A 23,606-nucleotide genomic window follows, 5' to 3' on the forward strand; every position below is an offset into this window, starting at 1 on the left:
TGCATTCTAAATCGAAGCAATATTGACATTAAACTGTTGTGCACCGTAGGACCTTTGTGCATTAAATCGTTCAAAGATTTCCCGGAAGATGTCACTGCAGATGCGTCAAATACAACTATTAATTTTGTTGTCTTACTATCGGGTTTGAGAACACAATGATGCGGTATAAAGTTGTGGGACTTCGGGAGATGTATATGAGGTACTTCCTTCATATGCCCAAGAGCTTCATACTCCTTCATAAACTCTATGTATCCTTGTTTTATTGCCTGATCCTTTTGCAATCGTTTCTCCAATGATAGAAACCGTCTCGTGGCAATGTCACGACTCTCCCCCAGCGCTGAAGTATGCTCCAAAAAGGGTAACTTAACAATCAGTCTAGAGTCCTGAGCCTTCTGAACGTTCTGAATGAAGTGATCTTCACACTGTTTCTCCATTGGTGAATAGCATTTTGACTCTGGTTGAAAATTATCCAATTCCCAGAATTTAGCGAGTTGCTCATCAACCTTTTCTCCTTCCGTAAGTACAGCACATACTGATGATGTAGGTGCTCTCTCCGAAATTTTCCCAGCTACAATCCATCGATGTTTGGTATTCTGTATTCCCCATTCTTTAAGCTCATGCACTCGGCTCGCATTATATTGAAGAAATGCTCGGCTCCAAGAAGAATATCAATTTTTACAGGCTTTCCAAATTGAGGGTCAGCCAATATTATATTTTTTGGTATTTTCCAATTATCAGTTAAAATTGTATACGTTGGTTGATCAACGACTATGTGAGGCAAAACCGTTGCTTCAAGCCGTGAACTAAAATCGCCTTGTGTTGAGTTTAGCTGAACGTTGATCCTTGCCTCGGAAGTCTGAGATGTTCCGCCAATGCCATTTATTTTCAGCATCGAATTTGTGGTTTTCAGTGAGAGCATTTTATTTGCTCTTTCGGAAATGGCATTAATTTGGGATCCAGAGTCAAGCAGGGCTCTGAATTCTGAATAATATCTTGAACGGGCGGTCGCCAGGAGAATATAGCTGGATTGCTTTCCACTCGCAGATGCGGCCGTGATACTATCCGAGAGGTCCGGTTATGTTTCCAAATGCAACAATGTATTGTGCTTTTTGTTGCATTTAAAGCAATCTCGTTTTGTGCAGGTCTTTGACGGGTGATTTTGGCTTAGACATTTAACACATAATTTTTGTTTTTTAACCCAGTTAAGACGTTCTGCTGGGGGTTTCTTTAAAAACTCATTGCATTTAAATTTGCTGTGATTTGGTTTCATACAAAGGAAAAAGTTATATTGTGTCTCAGCTCCAACTGATGCACATGTATTTTGTTTTCGTCCTTTTTCTGATCCAATGGCTTCAAACGTGAAAAACCTTTGTTCAAGAAAGTTTAAAAATTCGTTTATAGGTTGAATTTTCCTTGTATTTTTGAACGGATTGTTCATACAACAAGTGGTTTTGTCGATCAAGCTTTTTTGTTAGAAGACAGAGTAGAAGTGGATCCCATTTGTCTGTCACATTATCATGCCACGATTTTATTGTTTTGGAATCATTTGTTATCATTGAATCATGCAATAATTTTTGAATTATGGTATTACTTAATACTCTTTTATTGTTGAAGCGTTCTTCAAGTGTTTTCCACGCAGTTGAATAATTTGCCTCCGTTAGTGATAAATGGCGAATTAGGCTCTCTGCCTCTCCATTAACGTTAGTCTTGAAGTACCACATTTTTTGTATAGTGGGTAACGTTGATTCGATAATTATTTTTCTGAAAATATAATGCAACTGTTGCTATTTTAAGTAATCCCCATCAAATTTGGGTATGGCTACCTTTGGAAAATGTAATGCATTTTGAACAGCTCTTGGTGGAGAACTATTTATTGTCTCCTTTTTCACATACATTTCGGTTTGTACATTTAATACTGCATCTTCTGCTGCCATGTATCTGCTGTCGTCATATCCAAGTTCCTTCGGGTCCTTAAATTTTTTAAAAATTTGGATATGAATATCATTCCAGTATTGTGTAATGACGAGTGTGAAATTTTGTTTCGTTTCTTCTGTCATTTTATTCATGATGCGCTCTAAGCTGTCAAGCAACACTCTCTGTTCTCTGAACATCGATTCTATTTCGATGTCCTCTGCTGTGGATGCGATGCATGTAACATCCGCTTCCAAAAGAGACAACTTATTGTTGAATTCTGTCTTATAATCCTTAACCAGTTGCTTCATTTTTTTAAAGAGTTCATTATTAAAATAATTGTGTTCTAGCGTGACTCCTTTGAGGAAATTATTTATTTCATTATCTCCGGAGTTAAATTTATCCCACAGGGATTCTAACGTTAATAAACGTTCTCTGTAGTAGGCTAGTTTAGTCTTCCTGTCGACGGAATCCTTTTTGTAATTCCGAATGACATTCTAATTGTCCTGTCATCAACTGAAGAATATTGTTCTGTGCCATTTTTACCTTTTTTATATAGCCCGATTAAGAGGTATTTTGTAATGATGTGCCTCGCCTCACACCGTTGGATATATATATGTAAATTGGCTTTGAACAGATCGATCAGTGAAACAGCAGTTTACCTGGTTCAAATCGCCTGGTTGATCAGAACTGTCCTTTTCAACTTAAATCCTCACAGTGTTTGATCGCCAAGTTGATCGCAGACCGGAAGTAGTTGAACTTACCGTCTTTTGGTCGCCTTGTTGACCGTTGAAGACTGAATTGACGTCGTGAAGTCGGATCAAATGGATATTATATTGGACCGATATATGCGGTTCAAATTTTTTACCAAATTGACATTTGGTTGATCAAACTATGATCGATGATGCAGGTTCAAATTGGAGTCCCAATTTGAACAATTGTTGCGGTTCAAAGTCGGGGGTCACCAAATGTAGAATTTCTACCGAAATCGGGTTTACTGAAAAGTTTTTTTTGCGTGCCTCAAGTACAGAACCAGAGGCAATAGTCGCCGCAATAAGTACAGAATCAATTGGGCTGCGAAGAAGTGAATACGTCAAGAATTCTTTTCGTACTGATTTTATTGAGCATGAATCCGGACTTATATATACGATTTGGGGTTACAAGAATATTTACTTAGGTCTAGTCTAGATACAAATGGACAACATGGTTTATTAATAGATTACAGGAAAATATCCTAAATAAGCAATTACATCTACCAAATGGTGTGAAGACACGTCCGTCGGCTAGATGCATATGGTTTATGACCCGTTTATCACATGCAGATGTGCACAGACCAAGAAATCAGTTACCTATTTATTTAGGTCAAAGTAGCTATCAGAAGCGAACGAATTTCTGCTAAGTCGAAATCGTACAGTGGCTGAAGCTACTACTCTTACTAAAGTACTTTCGATTGGCGACACACACTAGGCGTCGCTTTTCTGAGAATAAATTTATAACCATTTTTCTAAAGCTGACTTCATATTATTGTACTGCGCCCGGAGAACATAAAACAAGTTCGGCAGTCGATCGAACATTTACCTAAAGCTTAAGTTGTGTTTCTACACGATTTCCCATTATGATTATTTATTTATCTTTAACAGAGATTTAGGATTTTTAAAGTTAGGTGCGGAATGTTCGAAATGTATAAGTAATCGTTAATAAGCTAACACGACTTAATTTTTCAAGGTCACATTTTGCTGCGGAGCCCCTGTGTCGGTTTTTGTCTCTCTGCGTTTGTGTTCCTTTTTTGTGATAGTTGACAGTTTTATTTGTCAGTTAACTACTTTAATTATAAATTAATTAATTTTTTTTAGGTTTTTTTTTAAATAATTTTTATTTTTATTCCAAAAGGAGATTCACGACAGTATATTTAAAATTTATGCGAAAAGCTGCGAAATTACGGGAAGTTATCGGAAATGTTCAGTTTAATATTGAGAATGACGGCTAAAATTTCGAAATCAACAAACTTTGTAACCTTTAGTTACCAAGATATAAGCGTTTCAACAAAAATCGAAAATCGTCGTTTGAGCTTGGTGGTCGTACGAGTTGGTGTGACCCATTTTCTAGCTCTAATAGTTCCTGAGATTTCAGCGATTTCCGTTTTTCGTGATTTGATCGTCATCTTTGTATCTTTTATAGTTCCGGAGATCTCAGCGTTCATACGGACAGACGGACATGGCTAAACGACTTGGCCAGTGGTCGCAAATAGGGGTCTTTAAAAGGTCACAAGAGCTTCCTTGTATCTGTTACATACTTTTTAATATTTACTTAAAGCATTTACTCGTATAGTAAAATGGATTTTGATTTACTCTACAAGTAAATGCTTCAATTATAGGGCCGATCACGGAAAAGAAAATAATCCGGGAAAACAGGAATCTAAACATTGATTCTTTGCTGAAAGAGAAGTACTGGATAGAGCTTTGCAACTTAACTCAGGACCCAGAACCGATGGACACCCTTTATCTTCTTAATCTAGACAGCAGACAAACTTTTGGGTAGTTAAGCAATCTGCCAATGCAAACAAAGATAAAGATTACGAAGCGCGGCTGTTGACGTCCTTAGTGCAATTGCGGATGGTAGTGACTCAGCTACTCCAACGACATTTTTTATCTGTCCTTCTAGGTAAACCTTCAACAGACCAGTCTGTGTTGTTGAAAATTAAGAATACGATTTCGAAGTTAACATGAAAAAACGACTGCTGAGCTATCAATTCTTATAATTCCAGCGAGCATGCGGAAGTCAAAATACTTGACTATACTAGACTCAAAACCAGGAAAACCTCTTTTTACATAAGGCGGGGAAAATACGAGTCTTACCGTTTGCTATTTGGGCTAGAAAACTCAGGAAGCACTTTCCATAGGTCGATCAACGATGTGCTACTCGAACATATCGGGGAAATGTATTATGTTTACGATGATGATGTACTATGTTTTTTGTTCGAGTCGAGTTTTTGGGCTTTATAGTGATAGCAAAAGGAACCAAAACCGACCCAAAAAAGGTTATGGGAATACTGGAATATACTGAACCAAAAAAGAATTCAGTCTCAGGTCGTTCCTTGGCTTGGCCAGGAAATGGTTTCGCGTTAATAGCAAGGATACTAACCTCTATTCTTAAAGTGGAAAATGGCACCGTTAGTAAACGCATTTTAAGGAAAGTTGCAATCGAATTTGACTAGGAACATCGTCTTTGGAACACAAATCGCATCCTTTTGAATTAAACTCTACCTAGGACTCATAGGACTGGTAATGTCGAGGCGAAACTCTGTCATTTGATGCTCGTGACTAAGTCTGACTTCTAGGACGCAGGTTATCTATTGCCTGCAATGTCATACGGCGCTCTAATGCTGTCAGGCACACTTGGATGGTGCTCTGCAACTCCCTTAAAGGTCGTCTTGGTGTTTATGTGGAACATCTTCTTGACCGGAGTTAGACTGAGATTGTGTAACGGTCCTGCTCTGGGGTGGCTGGGACCGTTCACCGGATACCAGCAGTTCGTTCCAACATTTAATTTGATATCAGGCGTGGTTGCTGCAAAGAAGATTCCACCCAGAGTAAGACGCAGCTTGTTTAGTTAAGAATAGAACAGATCTTAGTTATTTATTTCATATCTATGGGTAAAGAGTTAATTCACAGGGATCGGTTGGTCGTTGCCGTGGATGTTCTGCGGGCCTGGGAGAGAGAGCTTCCGAAGGGGGTAGCCGGGGGTTCGATGCTCCGTCGTGGGCCGTGGGGATGCCGCGTGGGGACAGGGCCAGGCCGTCTTGGTGATCCGCTAGCTAAGAAAGGGAAAGAAGAAATGATGGAACGTGTGTAGGCCCGAGGACCAGTCACGCGAGCGAGTGTGAATGTAAAAAGAAAAGAGATCTGGGGTTCGGTATGAGAAAGAGTGAATGGAAACCCAGTGGGTCTCGGGTGAGATGATGACGCGAGGCCCAACGGGTCCGACGCGTAAGAAAGGCAAAGCCCCTGTGGGTCTCTTGCGTGAGATGACACGAGGCCCTTTGGGGTCCGACGCGTAAAAGATTTAAAGCCCCTGTGGGACTCTTGCGATAGACCCTTCTGCCGGCGTACTGTCTTCGGCATTCGGTTCTCCCTCCTTCTGTCGTAGTTGTCCGATTTTCACTCCAGTTGCTCCTGATACCTTGGCGGTAAGAAGTACTCTAGGAGTTCCCTTCTCAGCTCTTCCCATGTCCTTAAAAAAACGTTCGCCAACCAGTACAAAACATCCCCTGTGGAGGGCTCATTAAAATCTGAGCTCCCCTATCGAAACAGTCACGCCGATAAAAAATTCATCTGGCAGCTGGGTACGCAGCGACGCGAATAGAGCCGAAACTTTTGCTTTACATCTCAGAAACGTCTTCCAGCCGAACCCTGCCACTGGTTCATTTGTACTACCACAAATCGAATTTGAATCTATTTTCTTGCTACCATTGTTTCAGCCGAAGGAGATCGCGAAAGTCATTGGGGAACTGAAACAGAAAAAGGCCCCTGGCGGTGACCAAATAACCCCAAAAATGATAACCGAACTTCCAAACTCTGCCGTTGAGGTTATTTGTAAGCTCTTCAATGGGATCATGACACTCGGCTACTATCCAAAACAATGGAAAAAATCTATTGTCATTATGATACCGAAGCCCGGAAAAGACCGTACAATTTCGTCATCCTACAGACCAACCAGCCTATTATCGTGTTTGTCTAAGTTGTTCGAAAAATGTCTTCTAACCTGCATAATACCATATCTAGAAGCACACAAAGTTTTCCCTGCTCATCAATTTGGCTTCCGTCAAAACCATGGAACAATTGAACAAGTAAACAGAATAACATCAGAAATTCGCACAGCCTTTGAGCATCGAGAATACTGCAGCGCAATATTCCTCGACGTATGTCAAGCCTTTGATCGAGTATGCCTAGATGGTCTCATGCACAAAATTAAAACACACTTGCTTGAATACACTCATAAACTTCTTGAGTCGTATTTATACAACAGAACCTTCGCAGTAAGGTGCAACACAGCAACATCCGGCGACTACATTATCAAAGCTGGAGTCCCGCGAGGAAACGCGATAGGGCCTACTCTGTTCCTCCTATACACATCGGATATTCCCACGAATGAGCAGCTAACAACATCTACTTTCGCTGACGACACCGCGATTCTAAGTCGCTCGGGGTGCCCAGGCAGAGCCACCACACAGCTAGCAAATCACCTCCTCGTAGTAGAGAGGTGGCTATCTGATTAGCGGATTAAAATAAATGATAAAAAATGTAAACACACAACGTTTACCATCAACAGGCAAACTTGCCCTCCACTATCATTGAATAACACGCAGATTCCCCAAGTTAACGACGTAACGTACCTCGGCGTCCACCTTGACAGACGACTAACCTGGAGAAGACACATCCAAAGCAAAAAGAACACCTAAAACTGAAAGCCAACAGCCTCCACTGGATTCTTAATGCCCGTTCACCCCTGCCTCTGGAATACAAGGTCTTGCTCTACAACTCTACCCTCAAGCCCAGCTATGGGGGAACGCCAGCAGAACGAATATAGACATTATAAAGCGCGTCCAGTCAAAAACCCTCCGAATTATCACTGGGGCACCATGGTATATTCGCAATCTAAACATCTACAGGGACCTAGGAATTCTTACCGTAAAAGATGAAATAGACAAACAAAAAGCGTCCTACAATGAAAAACTCTCTATGCACCCCAATCGCCTCGGAAGAAGCCTGGTTTTCAGCCGATCCCGTCTACAAAGCAACGACCTGCACAGCCAGCAATAACTTTCGGGCCCCCTATAGCACAATATCAGTCATATGACAGTTAGTTAGAGTAATTAGGTTTACGATTTGATACACTTATTGTTAGTCTCCAAAGGGAGAAGATTCAATAAAATAAATAGCAAAGTAAATAAAAAAAAAAATATTTAGTTGAAACAATCAAACTGTATGGCAACTCTGATGCTAGAGCTTACGCGTTGCAAATACTATATAGTGTTGCATAACGTTGCTGCAGGATATCTACCGAAATCGGGTTTGCTGGAAAGTTTTTTTGCGTGCCTCAAGTACAGAACCAGTGGCAATAGTCGCCGCAATAAGTATAGAACCAATTGGGCTGCGGAGAAGTGAATACGTCAAGAATTCTTTTCGTACTGATTTTATTGAGCATGGATCCGGGTTTGTATACATGATTTCGGGTTACAAGAATATTTACTTAGGTCTAGTCTAGATACAAATGGACAACTTGGTTTATTAACAGATTACAGGAAAATATCCTAAATAAGCAATTACATCTACCAAATGGTGTGAAGACACATCCGTCGGCTGGATGCATATGGTTTATGACCCGTTTATCACATGCAGATGTGCACAGACCAAGATATCAGCTACCTATTTATTTATTATTTAGTAGCTATCAGAAGCGAACGAATTCCTGCTAAGTCGAAATCGTACATACTCCCGGCCGTTGAACTAATGTTCAACAATCGTTAATGCTGATCGTGAAGTACTAAGACCGAAGAGCCGTCTCTAGTTTCAGGTGTGGTCGGCATTTGATTCAGCTGAAGGGTATATCTATGTTTTCGCCATTTCTTCATAAAATGAATTACAACAATAATTTTTATAAAAATTAATGCAATATAAATAGCAATATGATGATGTTATATATTTTTAAGATTATGTGGTAATTTAAAACTATTGGGAGGAAAGAGTTGAGCTTCTCGTTGATACAACTCCTTGTATTTAAGGTTCGGGTCTTCCATCACACTTGTAGAGGTAGATTTTGTTGAATTATGTATTAAATTCTCCGTGAGTTTTCCTTCTCCAAAGCGAGCATACGAAGTACGTAATATGGTTTCCAATATGTCTTGACTTGTAATTGTCATTAAGGAATTTCGAATGGTTCATCCAGGTTTTGCAACCATTAATCCTGAACCCTTTAAATTTATATTGGAGGTTCCGTCTAAACACACTGCAGATAATGTTAGTGTGGATCTTGTTGTAAAAATCCAGTGATTTTTGGCATGTGTCCTTATCCAGACTAACGGTCTTTCTGCCTTTATTAATCTGCAAGAAGAATCAGTTTTATTATGAGACATCTGCATTTCACAGCTAGTTTCAGAAGAGAACATTTCTTGTTTGTTGTAGCATATAAAATTTGCTAGTACAACACTCTAATTCGAAAAAATTAAAAAAAAACTCTTCTAAATATTGCTGCGTTCGTTTATTTCTTAGCGCTTCAAGTTTCTTACTGCCCATTGTTGCTTATTTATTAAAACGTGTGTTAACATCGAAAAACTTAATAAAACTTTTATTTAAAAATTGTTGGGCCAAGCAGCCAAAGACAGGGATGAATAGTCCAAAAGACGTTAAAGGCGGATGAGCAGAGGCGGGTTTATCAGCATTCCAGTTTCGCATAAACTTTGCTGGTATTTGTAACGCATGCGCTTTTGGGAGCTGTGTGGAACTACTGCACACTAGCTCGTCGCGTATTTGTAGGTGTCTCCCCCGCCATGTCTCTTGTCCACGTAACAGCTACATAGCTCAGAGCTTTTCTTGCTAAGCTTAATGTACTTGTATATTATATATTATCAAGTGAGACTATAAGCATTTGTCTAGGCTTCAAATGATTTCGTATCTGATTTAACTGATCCTTTAATTGCCTTGGTGACAGCATCATTGGCCTTATTGCGTTCTGCCGAATATCTGTTAAAACGTTTATTATCTCGGTTAGCATTCTTTGCAAACTGGAGGCTAATAGAGAAAGTTGAGTCGCAAGTCTTATGTACCATGAAAATTTATTAAATCTACTTTCAGTACCAGTTGTTTCTGCGATATAATTCTCTATCCCTTTTAAACGCTTGGAATTCCTTTTAATGACATTAATTATAGAGTCAATCAATTTATGTTTAACAAAGGAAGCAAATGCTTCTCATTCGCCTTAACCTTTGTTATCGTTTGCACCATTTTATCAGCGTAGGTAGAGTCTGGCAATATTTCCGACAATGTCCAACGGCGCTCTTGGCTGACGTGATCTTGCTATCAGCATGTTTTCAGCTTGAAGATCCTCCTCGATGTGTTTAAAATGGTCATACATGCCGGTACATAGCTCAGTTTCTGGAAACTGCTTGCACAAGTGACCAATTTTTGTTGTGCCCATAGAAAAGGTACTCATGGCCTTCCAGTAGGGTTGCAAATTATAGTAAACAATTAAAGCCCAATCCGTTTTCGCAAGTTGACTCTTTCCAATCATTTCAAAGAATATTCCAGGTTTCGATGCAAATTGAGCAATTGAGTAATTGATTGTGCTGCTACTAAAGGTAATATAAGAAACATACCTATTAACGCCATTGTTAGTGAAGGCATTGTTGATTTCTTCGGCCTATTCGCCTGCCTCTCATCAGGTGTATTCTCATCTTCCTCTACGGTATATCTCGTTTAAATATTCCTTTACTCGTTTTGACTTCTACAACTCTGACAAAATTATCCTTGCCATGAATTGTCCTAATTATTCGTCCCATAGCCATTGCAAAACTGGAGTATTGTCTTCCCTTATCAACACTAATGCTCCTTCCTTTACGTTTGCCGAGGATCTTCTCCATTTCTGACGATGCTGAAGTTGTTGCAGATAATCAGTTGACCATTGAGTCCAAAACGCATGCTTTAACTTGGAGACGGCTTGCCATCTCTATCCCAATGATTGTGGTTGCTGAGATGGCTTACTATCTGCTTGTGCGGTTAATGGTTCTTCAATTAGAAAGTGACCAGGGGTAAGTGCCGTCACATCATTTGGATCGCTCGATATCGGAACCAATGGTCTTGAATTCATGATAGCTTCTATTTCCACTGTCACAGTTTCTAATTCTTCATAGGTCAGATCCGCTGTAGAAACATTCTTTAGCAATAAATGTTTGGCCGATTTTACCGCCGCTTCCCAAAGTCCTCCAAAATGCGGTGCTCTTGGTGGGATAAACTTAAAGTTGACTCCTTTATTATTGCATGTCTCCACTATAGACTTCTTGGCCTTTTCTGAGAAGATAGCTTCTTCCAATTCTTGAAGCTTATTCCTTGCTCCAACAAAATTCGTAGCGTTATCGTAGTGTAAAGCGTATGAATCGACGAAGTGCTGCCAAGCATGCTTCTGTGGTTAAATCGCTGACTAATTCCAAATGCACTGCCTTGGCACAAAGCAAGAAAAGATTGCTATGTAGGCAGTATGTGGTTCCTTTCCACGAATTTTATAGTGAATCTTAAATGGTCCACAATAGTCAACTCCAGAATTAAGAAACGGTCGAGCTTGTGTGACTCTTAAGGGTGGTAACTGTCCCATTATTTGTCCTATAACTTTGGTTCAGCTCTGGTGCATTTAACACATTTTAAAATTTCCTTAATTCTTTGATTTCAGCGCAAAAATTATTGTGCTGAATTAAACGGAGAACTATCCTTTGAGATTGTTCCAACTCTTCAAATTTCACCATTCTCGTTGTGTCTGAAGATTTTCTTTTGAAACACATAATGTAGGCTACTATTCAAGTAATTTATCGAATGAATTTCTGTGATTTATACTATTAATCCAATTCGGATTTTGCGTGGTAGCTACAAAAATTTCTGGGGTTTCCTGGAATCTCATGTCATTTAACATTTTTAAATCTTCCCGGAATTGCTTTCATTCCGATTGTAATTGCGTTGGCAATTCTTCATTATATTCAAATTTCTCCTTTGTTAAGCCTTGCATGAATTTTTTGGCCTTTATAACTACTGGAGAAAATAGTCCGAGAGGATCGAATATTTTGAATACTTCTGAAACCACAGTGCATCTTGTTATTTTGTCTGTGTTCACCGTTTGTGTTTTTCCAAAGAGTTTGTCAATCGTAGGGTTCCAAGTGATTCTCAAGGTTTTAATGCTGCAGTCCTCATAAACAGCATCTTCAAATTGTACTGTAGAAATTGATATCTTTCTTATCCAGTCCTTGAAAAAGATGGTTACTATTTGCGCACCATTTTCTGAATTTAAATCCGGGACTTAATAGTATGTGATTAAGTTCCTTTTGAATTTGAAGTGCCTCTGATATTGTATCAGCTCCGGTGATACAGTCGTCGACATAAAAATCATTTTTAAGAGCAGACGATCCTATAAGATTTTCTGGATTACCTTGCTTGCTAAATACAAGCATTTCGTCGCCAGATATGGTGCAGACTTAGTGTCATAAGTGACGGTTTTCAAACGATAAAACTTAAGCCTTTCCGCCGTATCATTTCTCCAGACGATCAGTTGATATTGTTGATCACTTGGATTTATCCAAATCTGTCTGTAAATTTTTTTAATGTCAGCAGTGAATACATATTTATGCATTCTAAATCGAAGCAATATTGACATTAAACTGTTGTGCACCGTAGGACCTTTGTGCATTAAATCGTTCAAAGATTTCCCGGAAGATGTCACTGCAGATGCGTCAAATACAACTATTAATTTTGTTGTCTTACTATCGGGTTTGAGAACACAATGATGCGGTATAAAGTTGTGGGACTTCGGGAGATGTATATGAGGTACTTCCTTCATATGCCCACGAGCTTCATACTCCTTCATAAACTCTATGTATCCTTGTTTTATTGCCTGATCCTTTTGCAATCGTTTCTCCAATGATAGAAACCGTCTCGTGGCAATGTCACGACTCTCCCCCAGCGCTGAAGTATGCTCCAAAAAGGGTAACTTAACAATCAGTCTAGAGTCCTGAGCCTTCTGAACGTTCTGAATGAAGTGATCTTCACACTGTTTCTCCATTGGTGAATAGCATTTTGACTCTGGTTGAAAATTATCCAATTCCCAGAATTTATCGAGTTGCTCATCAACCTTTTCTCCTTCCGTAAGTACAGCACATACTGATGATGTAGGTGCTCTCTCCGAAATTTTCCCAGCTACAATCCATCGATGTTTGGTATTCTGTATTCCCCATTCATTAAGCTCATGCACTCGGCTCGCATTATATTGAAGAAATGCTCGGCTCCAAGAAGAATATCAATTTTTACAGGCTTTCCAAATTGAGGGTCAGCCAATATTATATTTTTTGGTATTTTCCAATTATCAGTTAAAATTGTATACGTTGGTTGATCAACGACTATGTGAGGCAAAACCGTTGCTTCAAGCCGTGAACTAAAATCGCCTTGTGTTGAGTTTAGCTGAACGTTGATCCTTGCCTCGGAAGTCTGAGATGTTCCGCCAATGCCATTTATTTTCAGCATCGAATTTGTGGTTTTCAGTGAGAGCATTTTATTTGCTCTTTCGGAAATGGCATTAATTTGGGATCCAGAGTCAATCAGGGCTCTGAATTCTGAATAATATCTTGAACGGGCGGTCGCCAGGAGAATATAGCTGGATTGCTTTCCACTCGCAGATGCGGCCGTGATACTATCCGAGAAGTCCGGTTATGTTTCCAAATGCAACAATGTATTGTGCTTTTTGTTGCATTTAAAGCAATCTAGTTTTGTGCAGGTCTTTGACGGGTGATTTTGGCTTAGACATTTAACACATAATTTTTGTTTTTTAACCCAGTTAAGACGTTCTGCTGGGGGTTTCTTTAAAAACTCATTGCATTTAAATTTGCTGTGATTTGGTTTCATACAAAGGAAAAAGTTATATTGTGTCTCAGCTCCAACTGATGCACATGTATTTTGTTTTCGTCCTTTTTCTGATCCAATGGCTTCAAACGTGAAAAACCTTTGTTCAAGAAAGTTTAAAAATTCGTTTATAGGTTGAATTTTCCTTGTATTTTGAACGGATTGTTCATACAACAAGTGGTTTTGTCGATCAAGCTTTTTTGTTAGAAGACAGAGTAGAAGTGGATCCCATTTGTCTGTCACATTATCATGCCACGATTTTATTGTTTTGGAATCATTTGTTATCATTGAATGATGCAATAATTTTTGAATTATGGTATTACTTAATACTCTTTTATTGTTGAAGCGTTCTTCAAGTGTTTTCCACGCAGTTGAATAATTTGCCTCCGTTAGTGATAAATGGCGAATTAGGCTCTCTGCCTCTCCATTAACGTTAGTCTTGAAGTACCACATTTTTTGTATAGTGGGTAACGTTGATTCGATAATTATTTTTCTGAAAATATAATGCAACTGTTGCTATTTTAAGTAATCCCCATCAAATTTGGGTATGGCTACCTTTGGAAAATGTAATGCATTTTGAACAGCTCTTGGTGGAGAACTATTTATTGTCTCCTTTTTCACATACATTTCGGTTTGTACATTTAATACTGCATCTTCTGCTGCCATGTATCTGCTGTCGTCATATCCAAGTTCCTTCGGGTCCTTAAATTTTTTAAAAAATTGGATATGAATATCATTCCAGTATTGTGTAATGACGAGTGTGAAATTTTGTTTCGTTTCTTCTGTCATTTTATTCATGATGCGCTCTAAGCTGTCAAGCAACACTCTCTGTTCTCTGAACATCGATTCTATTTCGATGTCCTCTGCTGTGGATGCGATGCATGTAACATCCGCTTCCAAAAGAGACAACTTATTGTTGAATTCTGTCTTATAATCCTTAACCAGTTGCTTCATTTTTTTAAAGAGTTCATTATTAAAATAATTGTGTTCTAGCGTGACTCCTTTGAGGAAATTATTTATTTCATTATCTCCGGAGTTAAATTTATCCCACAGGGATTCTAACGTTAATAAACGTTCTCTGTAGTAGGCTAGTTTAGTCTTCCTGTCGACGGAATCCTTTTTGTAATTCCGAATGACATTCTAATTGTCCTGTCATCAAGACACGTCCGTCGGCTAGATGCATATGGTTTATGACCCGTTTATCACATGCAGATGTGCACAGACCAAGAAATCAGTTACCTATTTATTTAGGTCAAAGTAGCTATCAGAAGCGAACGAATTTCTGCTAAGTCGAAATCGTACAGTGGCTGAAGCTACTACTCTTACTAAAGTACTTTCGATTGGCGACACACACTAGGCGTCGCTTTTCTGAGAATAAATTTATAACCATTTTTCTAAAGCTGACTTCATATTATTGTACTGCGCCCGGAGAACATAAAACAAGTTCGGCAGTCGATCGAACATTTACCTAAAGCTTAAGTTGTGTTTCTACACGATTTCCCATTATGATTATTTATTTATCTTTAACAGAGATTTAGGATTTTTTAAAGTTAGGTGCGGAATGTTCGAAATGTATAAGTAATCGTTAATAAGCTAACACGACTTAATTTTTCAAGGTCACATTTTGCTGCGGAGCCCCTGTGTCGGTTTTTGTGTCTCTGCGTTTTGTGTTCCTTTTTTGTGATAGTTGACAGTTTTATTTGTCAGTTAACTACTTTAATTATAAATTAATTAATTTTTTTTAGGTTTTTTTTAAATAATTTTTATTTTTATTCCAAAAGGAGATTCACGACAGTATATTTAAAATTTATGCGAAAAGCTGCGAAATTACGGGAAGTTATCGGAAATGTTCAGTTTAATATTGAGAATGACGGCTAAAATTTCGAAATCAACAAACTTTGTAACCTTTAGTTACCAAGATATAAGCGTTTCAACAAAAATCGAAAATCGTCGTTTGAGCTTGGTGGTCGTACGAGTTGGTGTGACCCATTTTCTAGCTCTAATAGTTCCTGAGATTTCAGCGATTTCCGTTTTTCGTGATTTGATCGTCATCTTTGTATCTTTTATAGTTCCGGAGATCTCAGCGTTCATACGGACAGACGGACATGGCTAAACGACTTGGCCAGTGGTCGCAAATAGGGGTCTTTAAAAGGTCACAAGAGCTTCCTTGTATCTGTTACATACTTTTTAATATTTACTTAAAGCATTTACTCGTATAGTAAAATGGATTTTGATTTACTCTACAAGTAAATGCTTCAATTATAGGGCCGATCACGGAAAAGAAAATAATCCGGGAAAACAGGAATCTAAACATTGATTCTTTGCTGAAAGAGAAGTACTGGATAGAGCTTTTGCAACTTAACTCAGGACCCAGAACCGATGGACACCCTTTATCTTCTTAATCTAGACAGCAGACAAACTTTTGGGTAGTTAAGCAATCTGCCAATGCAAACAAAGATAAAAGATTACGAAGCGCGGCTGTTGACGTCCTTAGTGCAATTGAGGATGGTAGTGACTCAGCTACTCCAACGACATTTTTTATCTGTCCTTCTAGGTAAACCTTCAACAGACCAGTCTGTGTTGTTGAAAATTAAGAATACGATTTCGAAGTTAACATGAAAAAACGACTGCTGAGCTATCAATTCTTATAATTCCAGCGAGCATGCGGAAGTCAAAAATACTTGACTATACTAGACTCAAAACCAGGAAAACCTCTTTTTACATAAGGCGGGGGAAAATACGAGTCTTACCGTTTGCTATTTGGGCTAGAAAACTCAGGAAGCACTTTCCATAGGTCGATCAACGATGTGCTACTCGAACATATCGGGGAAATGTATTATGTTTACGATGATGATGTACTATGTTTTTTGTTCGAGTCGAGTTTTTGGGCTTTATAGTGATAGCAAAAGGAACCAAAACCGACCCAAAAAAGGTTATGGGAATACTGGAATATACTGAACCAAAAAAGAATTCAGTCTCAGGTCGTTCCTTGGCTTGGCCAGGAAATGGTTTCGCGTTAATAGCAAGGATACTAACCTCTATTCTTAAAGTGGAAAATGGCACCGTTAGTAAACGCATGTTAAGGAAAGTTGCAATCGAATTTGACTAGGAACATCGTCTTTGGAACACAAATCGCATCCTTTTGAATTAAACTCTACCTAGGACTCATAGGACTGGTAATGTCGAGGCGAAACTCTGTCATTTGATGCTCGTGACTAAGTCTGACTTCTAGGACGCAGGTTATCTATTGCCTGCAATGTCATACGGCGCTCTAATGCTGTCAGGCACACTTGGATGGTGCTCTGCAACTCCCTTAAAGGTCGTCTTGGTGTTTATGTGGAACATCTTCTTGACCGGAGTTAGACTGAGATTGTGTAACGGTCCTGCTCTGGGGTGGCTGGGACCGTTCACCGGATACCAGCAGTTCGTTCCAACATTTAATTTGATATCAGGCGTGGTTGCTGCAAAGAAGATTCCACCCAGAGTAAGACGCAGCTTGTTTAGTTAAGAATAGAACAGATCTTAGTTATTTATTTCATATCTATGGGTAAAGAGTTAATTCACAGGGATCGGTTGGTCGTTGCCGTGGATGTTCTGCGGGCCTGGGAGAGAGAGCTTCCGAAGGGGGTAGCCGGGGGTTCGATGCTCCGTCGTGGGCCGTGGGGATGCCGCGTGGGGACAGGGCCAGGCCGTCTTGGTGATCCGCTAGCTAAGAAAGGGAAAGAAGAAATGATGGAACGTGTGTAGGCCCGAGGACCAGTCACGCGAGCGAGTGTGAATGTAAAAAGAAGAGAGATCTGGGGTTCGGTATGAGAAAGAGTGAATGGAAACCCAGTGGGTCTCGGGTGAGATGATGACGCGAGGCCCAACGGGTCCGACGCGTAAGAAAGGCAAAGCCCTTGTGGGTCTCTTGCGTGAGATGACACGAGGCCCTTTGGGGTCCGACGCGTAAAAGATTCAAAGCCCCTGTGGGACTCTTGCGATAGACCCTTCTGCCGGCGTACTGTCTTCGGCATTCGGTTCTCCCCCCTTCTGTCGTAGTTGTCCGATTTTCACTCCAGTTGCTCCTGATACCTTGGCGGTAAGAAATACTCTAGGAGTTCCCTTCTCAGCTCTTCCCATGTCCTTACCCGACTTGGCGTCGTATTCCACCAGTCTTCTGCGGCGCCTTCCAAGATAAATGGCATCGTCTGTACCAATGCATCCTTGTTTATGCCATATCCTATGGTCGATTCCTCTATCTTGCCTAGGAACTACAGTGGGTTGGATGTCCTTAGGTACCGTATTCCCCATCTCACTCTGTCTAGAGTTTCCACTTTCCTCCTGTCTCCAGTGCTCCGTGCTTCCTCTTTAGTGGCCGTCCTTTTGCTGTCCGGCTCGACCTGGACTCTTTCCACCCGTTATTTCCATTTTCTTGTACTTATTTGATACCTCCAGAAATCTTGTCCTGACTTCCTCTGTGTGATCCGTGCTCTTTGTGTATATCGCCAATCTCTGTCTTAGTTCCCTTGATCCTCCGCTTGGGTCTACGCCAAATTCACTCGCGTATTCTACCAGCTCTGCTTTTGTAGCCTGGTATACCCAGCTCGACATTACTCTCTTGGTGTCCTTCTTCCTGCAACCACTTCAACCTGTTCGGGCGCCATGTAAAATATGCAAAGCCCCTGTGGGACTCTTGCGAGAGATAACACGAGGCCCTTTGGGTCCGACGTGTGAGCGGTGCAAAGCCCCTGAGGGGCTCTTGCGAGAGATGACGCGAGATGCAAAGCCCCTGTGGGTCTCTTGCGAGAGATCACGCGAGGCCCTTGGGGTCCGACGCGTAAGAGATGCAAAGCCCCTGTGGGTCTCTTGCGAGAGATGCCGGCAGTGATCCAGTGGACCTGCTGCGGCGAGCGTCGGCGGGTGGCCGATGGCAGTGCTTCCTCGGTACGCCGAGGCCGAATGTATTAGATTTAGCCCCAGCTAAATCCTACCCAACAAAGATGACGCGTGGCCGTGGGGTCCGATGCGTAAGAGATGCAAGGCCCGGTGGGACTCTTGCGAGAGATGACGCGAGGCCCTTTGGGTCCGACGCGTGAGAAATGCAAAGCCTGTTGAGGCTGTTGCGAGAGTATTGGCAGTGATCCAGTGGATCTACTGCGTGCAAGCATCGGCGAGTGGCCGATGGCAGTGCTCCCTCGGTATGACCGAGGTCGAATGTATTAGATTTAGCCCTATACTAAATCAAACCAAAAAAGTGACTAGTGCTGGTGAGGGTGCCCAACTGCGAGAGAGGGCTGATCTTACCTGTGTGAGATCCACCGCAAAAGTGACTCTTCCCAGAAACGGGCAGTGTGCCCGTTCCCGGAAATCCCTTTATGTGGTGTGACAAAATATAATTCGGAATAGGGCCAACCACTTGTGCTGAGTGTCACCCTTGGTTTTCCTAAGCCACTAGCTTAGAGTTGTACCGTTTATAAGGGGAATAGCAGTAGTTGTACCCGGCCGCTTTCTCTTCCGCAGTTGCGGGGATCTGAAACGCAGACACGATAGGAGGAACCGAAGCTGGAGTATTACTTCTGTCCTTAAACTCGCTCAGTCGGTCAGATACTGCAATGAATTAGTTCACAGCTCTTCATAGAACGCGTGACTTTGATGGAGATAGAAGGTATAATTGATTTCGAAAAGGATGGATTTCCTGAGCTACGAGAACCGCTAGTGGTATTTATTTGGTATAGTGGTATTATTTATTTTTCTTTTACAATTGGCATAATAAAGCGATCACAAAGGTTATACCCATTTCGTTAAATAACGACAAAATTGGAATGGCTGTAAAATGAAACAAAACAGGAGGAAACGCTAGAGTCGAGTGCTGCGACAATAAGATACCAGTTACTGTTTAAAAAATTTTAAAATATTAATTTTGTTAGTGGAAATGGACATGCCGCCACCTTTTGTCAAAAAAGCATGTTTATTAACTGATGGTGTCGTCACTGTCCATGTGAGGCCTATAATAATGGTCCGATTTGAAAAATCGTGGTAAATCGATAGATACTAACAGAAATAAGTTATACAAGGTCAAACGAAGGCCATCATAATAATATTATAGACGCCACAGTTTTCCGCTGTTTGTGGGCGTTAGAGTGGGCGTTGCCGGATGCAACTTTCCTAAGAAAAATTTTGTAGCTCTTATAGTTATCGAGATTGTTGCATTTTTGTTTTTCGCGATTTGTGGGCGTTAGAGTGGGCGTGACAGTATGTAATAAACTTGCGCTGCGTAGGGATTTTAAGAATCTTCATGGTTAATCTTAACTTTGTATCTCTTATAGTTCCTGAGATCTCAGCGTTCATACGGACAGACGGACGGACAGACGGACGGACAGACGGACGGACGGACAGACGGAATTTCCACAAGCAAAATGAATATTTTAAAATTGTGTAAAACAGTAACGGGTATCGCGGCACTCGACAATAGCGTTTCCTCTTGTTTTAAAATAGAATCAAAAGCATAAACGTGTTCATTTCAACAGCGCATCGGAGCTCTGGTAAAATATTTAAAAGCAAAAGCGAACTTAAAATCGGGCTGGTAACAATTCAAGTTTATAAATTTTTAGATTTTGAAGCTTATGGTATGTTGAGCAACTAAGAGTTTTTAATTGCTTTAAAATAAAATGAGCCGGAACAGTTCAATTTCCAAATTTTTATTCCGAGTACAAATTAAAACCAAATCAACTTGGCAACAAGACCACGCCGGATGCAAGAAGTATAGCTTAACAAGAAAAGCTTCAAGCTTCAGCTGTTCTCCAAAAAAGGTCCCAAAAGTGCATGCGCTACAAAGTAACAGTTAAGCGCATGCGAAACTGAGATAACCAAAACAAAACTGGAAACTGCTGATAAACCCGCCGCTGCTTATCCGTCTTTGTCTTTGGCTGCTTGGCCCAAAATTCTCCCCACGTTGAAGGCTGGCCCTTCAACAAATTACTTGGGGGCAGCAGACACAACCTTGACAACGCACGCCTTGTTGTGCCAACAGCTGTCTTAAGTACGGCAGCACGGTTCAATTTTAACAGAACGATGGTCAAACGCTGCAGCTCCCAGCCTCCAATGCCCACCTCATCGTTGCTCTTATTGTACAGCTTTACGAAATTGCCCTTGGGACTAGGAGTCTTTATAAGGTCCCAAAAACTCATTTAGTCCACGAGTAAAAGCTTTAATTATGGGGCCGACCACGGCAAAGACAAAAAATCAGGGAAATCAGGAATCTAAGCAATGATTCTTTTCGGAAAGAGGAGTACTTGATGGAGCCTTTCATGTCAAATCAGGCTCCAGAATCCATGGACCCCCTTTATCTTCTCAATCTAGACAGCAGACAAACTTTCGGTTAGTACAGGGGAACATTACACAGTTCCTGTTCTCAAAGAACTCAAAAAGACCAAAGTCTTTAGAAAGAATGATACGTCAAAGACAACGTAAACAACGAGAAGCAATCTGCCGATGCAAACAAAGATAAAGACTACGAAAGAGCGGCTGTTGCAGTCCTTAGTGCGATTGAGAATGACAGTGGCTTAGCTGACCGTTTGGGCTAAAAAATGGAGGAAGCTTTTCCCAAAGGTCGATCAAAGGACGATGTGCTATGTGAATCTATCGGGGAAAGGTAATATGTTCACGTTTATGACGTACTATTCATTCCGAAAAAGCTACTGACCACGTAGTACATACGCCACACGAGGTATGTCAACAATCAAAACAGAGCCAGAAAAGGTTAGGGCAATACTGGAAGATACTGAACTCCAAAATGTATTCAGTCTCAGGTTGTTCCTTGGCTTGGTCATTTTATAGAGAATTTTCGGAAATGGATTCGCGTCAATAGCAAGGCTACTAACCTCTATTCTTAAAGTGGAAGTCTTTAAAATGGAAGTCTTAATAAACGCATGTCAAGGAAAGTTGCAATCGAATTTGATGAGGACGATCTTCTTTGGAACACAAATCGCATCCTTTCGAATTAAACTCTACCTAAAACTTATAGGACTGGATGTGTCGAGACGAAACTCTGTCATTTCATGCTCGTGACTGAGACCTGGTTGGAGGACGCAGGTCATCTCTAAGGTCAGATGGAGCTCCGGAAAATATTGAGCTCTAGCCTTGTCGTAATCATTTCTTATCTAAGGACTATTCTCATAAGAAAAGCGTCAGCTTTGGAAGCTTTGAAGAGATCAGGTAGACGAGAAGACAATCATAATTTTCAATATCGAGTCCTCTAACGCTGTCACGCACCCTTGGATGGTGCTTTGCAACTACCTTAAAGGTTGTATTGGAATTTATGTGGAACAGTTTCTCGGCTAGAGTTAGACTAGGGTTGTTAATGTAAATTGCTGTAAATAGATCGCGGAAAGTTGTTCAATGAAGATAATACTAGCCTTATTCTACCTAATCCACTAGCTGAGAGTCACACCGTTTATAGGAAGAATAACAGTAGTTGTATTAGGCTGTATTTTCTTCAGTTGCGGGGATCTGGGATTACTAGTAAAATTCCCTTTCTACTTTCTTCTTCAATATACGGACTTGCTTGCAACTGAAGAGCAAACACGATAGGAGGAACCGAAGCTGGAGTGTTATAGGATAAACTTTGATGGACGTAAAAGGTATTATTGTAAATCCTAAAATTCCCTCTCTAGTTTCTTCCTTGCGGACTTGCTCGCGGATCAGAAGCGCAGACACGATAGGAGAAACCAAAGCTGGAGTGTTACTTCGGTTCTCAAATTCAGTTGGTCAGATACTGCAATGAATTTGTTCAAAGCTATATTGGATGCAAAAAGACCAATTTTGGATTTAATGGATTTCGAAATGGATGGATTTCCTGAGCTACGATAACCTCTAGAGGTGGGAATAAACATTTTCTTTATTATCTCTTTCAATGGGCATAATAAAGCGAACAGGACGAGATTTTTGCATTTTTGGTATTTCGGGTTTTGTGGGCGTTAGAGTGGGCGCGGCTTGATCGGAAGAAAACAGTTCGAATTGCGAGCATCATAGAAACCTACATGCTTAATCCGAACTTTCTATCTCTTATAGTTACCGAGATATCAGCTTTTCTAGAAAATCCGAAAACCGTCTTTTGAGCCTTGTGGGCGTATGGGTGGGTGTGGCCGGATAGTAGTACCACTATAAGATGCGTTGCCATCTAAAGATTATACTTTCTGAATTTCAACTTTCTAACTGCAATAGTTCCTGAGATTTCAGCAATTTTAGTTTTTTGCGATTTGTGGGCGTTAGAGTGGGCGTGGCAGGATGCTGTAATAAACTTGCGCTGTCCCGGGATCTCAAAAATTTTCATGCTTAATCTCAACGTTGTATCTGATATAGTTCCTGAGATCTCAGCGTTCCTTACGGACGGACAGACGGACAGACGGACAGACGGACATGGCTCAATCGACTTCGCTATTGATCCTGATCAAGAATATATATACTTTAAAGGGTAGCAAAAAGCTTCCTTCTATATGTTACATACTTTTCAACGAATCTAGTATACCCCTTTTACTCTACGAGTAACGGGTATAATTAATAAAAACTAATTTGATATGTGAAACTAATTTGTTTGTACCTTTTTGGTGTGTCTTAAATTTGTTTATCTAAATTTGTAGTTGAGTTTTCAAACGATTCCCCATTAGGATTATTTTTATCTTTATCAGAGATTAAGATATTATCGTTAAAGTTAGGTGCGGAATATTCTATATGTATTAGTAATCGTTGATATGCTAATACGACATTTTTTTCAAGGCCGCATTTTGCAGCGGAGTCTCTGTGTCGTTGTTTCACGACAGTATATTTTAAATTTATGGTGCACCAAAGATCGGAAGCTATCGGAAATGTTCAATATAATATTGAGAACAACGTCTACAATTTCGAACTCAACAAACTTTGAACTTGTAGTTACTGAGATATCAGCGTTTCTACGAAAACCAATAATCGTCTCGCGCTTGGTGGGCGTGGCCCATCTTTAGCTCCAATTATAGAGATTTCATCGATTTTAGTTATTTGTGATTTGTGAGCGTTAGAGTGCACATCGAC

At 40.4% G+C, this 23,606-nt stretch overlaps 1 protein-coding gene across 1 annotated transcript; it reads right to left on the bottom strand.

Annotated features, from left to right (window-relative positions):
- Positions 1–1,497: 1,497 nt before the first annotated feature.
- On the bottom strand, positions 1,498–20,728 carry LOC121530130. The gene is made up of 4 exons (XM_041818501.1): positions 20,554–20,728; positions 12,429–12,746; positions 2,676–2,707; positions 1,498–2,408 (listed from the first exon to the last, which is right to left on the bottom strand). The coding sequence occupies exons 1-4, from the start codon at positions 20,726–20,728 to the stop codon at positions 1,785–1,787; spliced, it is 1,149 nt and encodes a 382-aa protein (XP_041674435.1). The 3' UTR covers positions 1,498–1,784.
- Between the last annotated feature and the right edge of the window lie 2,878 nt (positions 20,729–23,606).

This window comes from Drosophila eugracilis, unplaced genomic scaffold, assembly GCF_018153835.1.
Source record: "Drosophila eugracilis isolate 14026-0451.02 unplaced genomic scaffold, ASM1815383v1 contig_228, whole genome shotgun sequence".
NCBI classification, from domain to species: Eukaryota; Metazoa; Arthropoda; class Insecta; order Diptera; family Drosophilidae; genus Drosophila; species Drosophila eugracilis.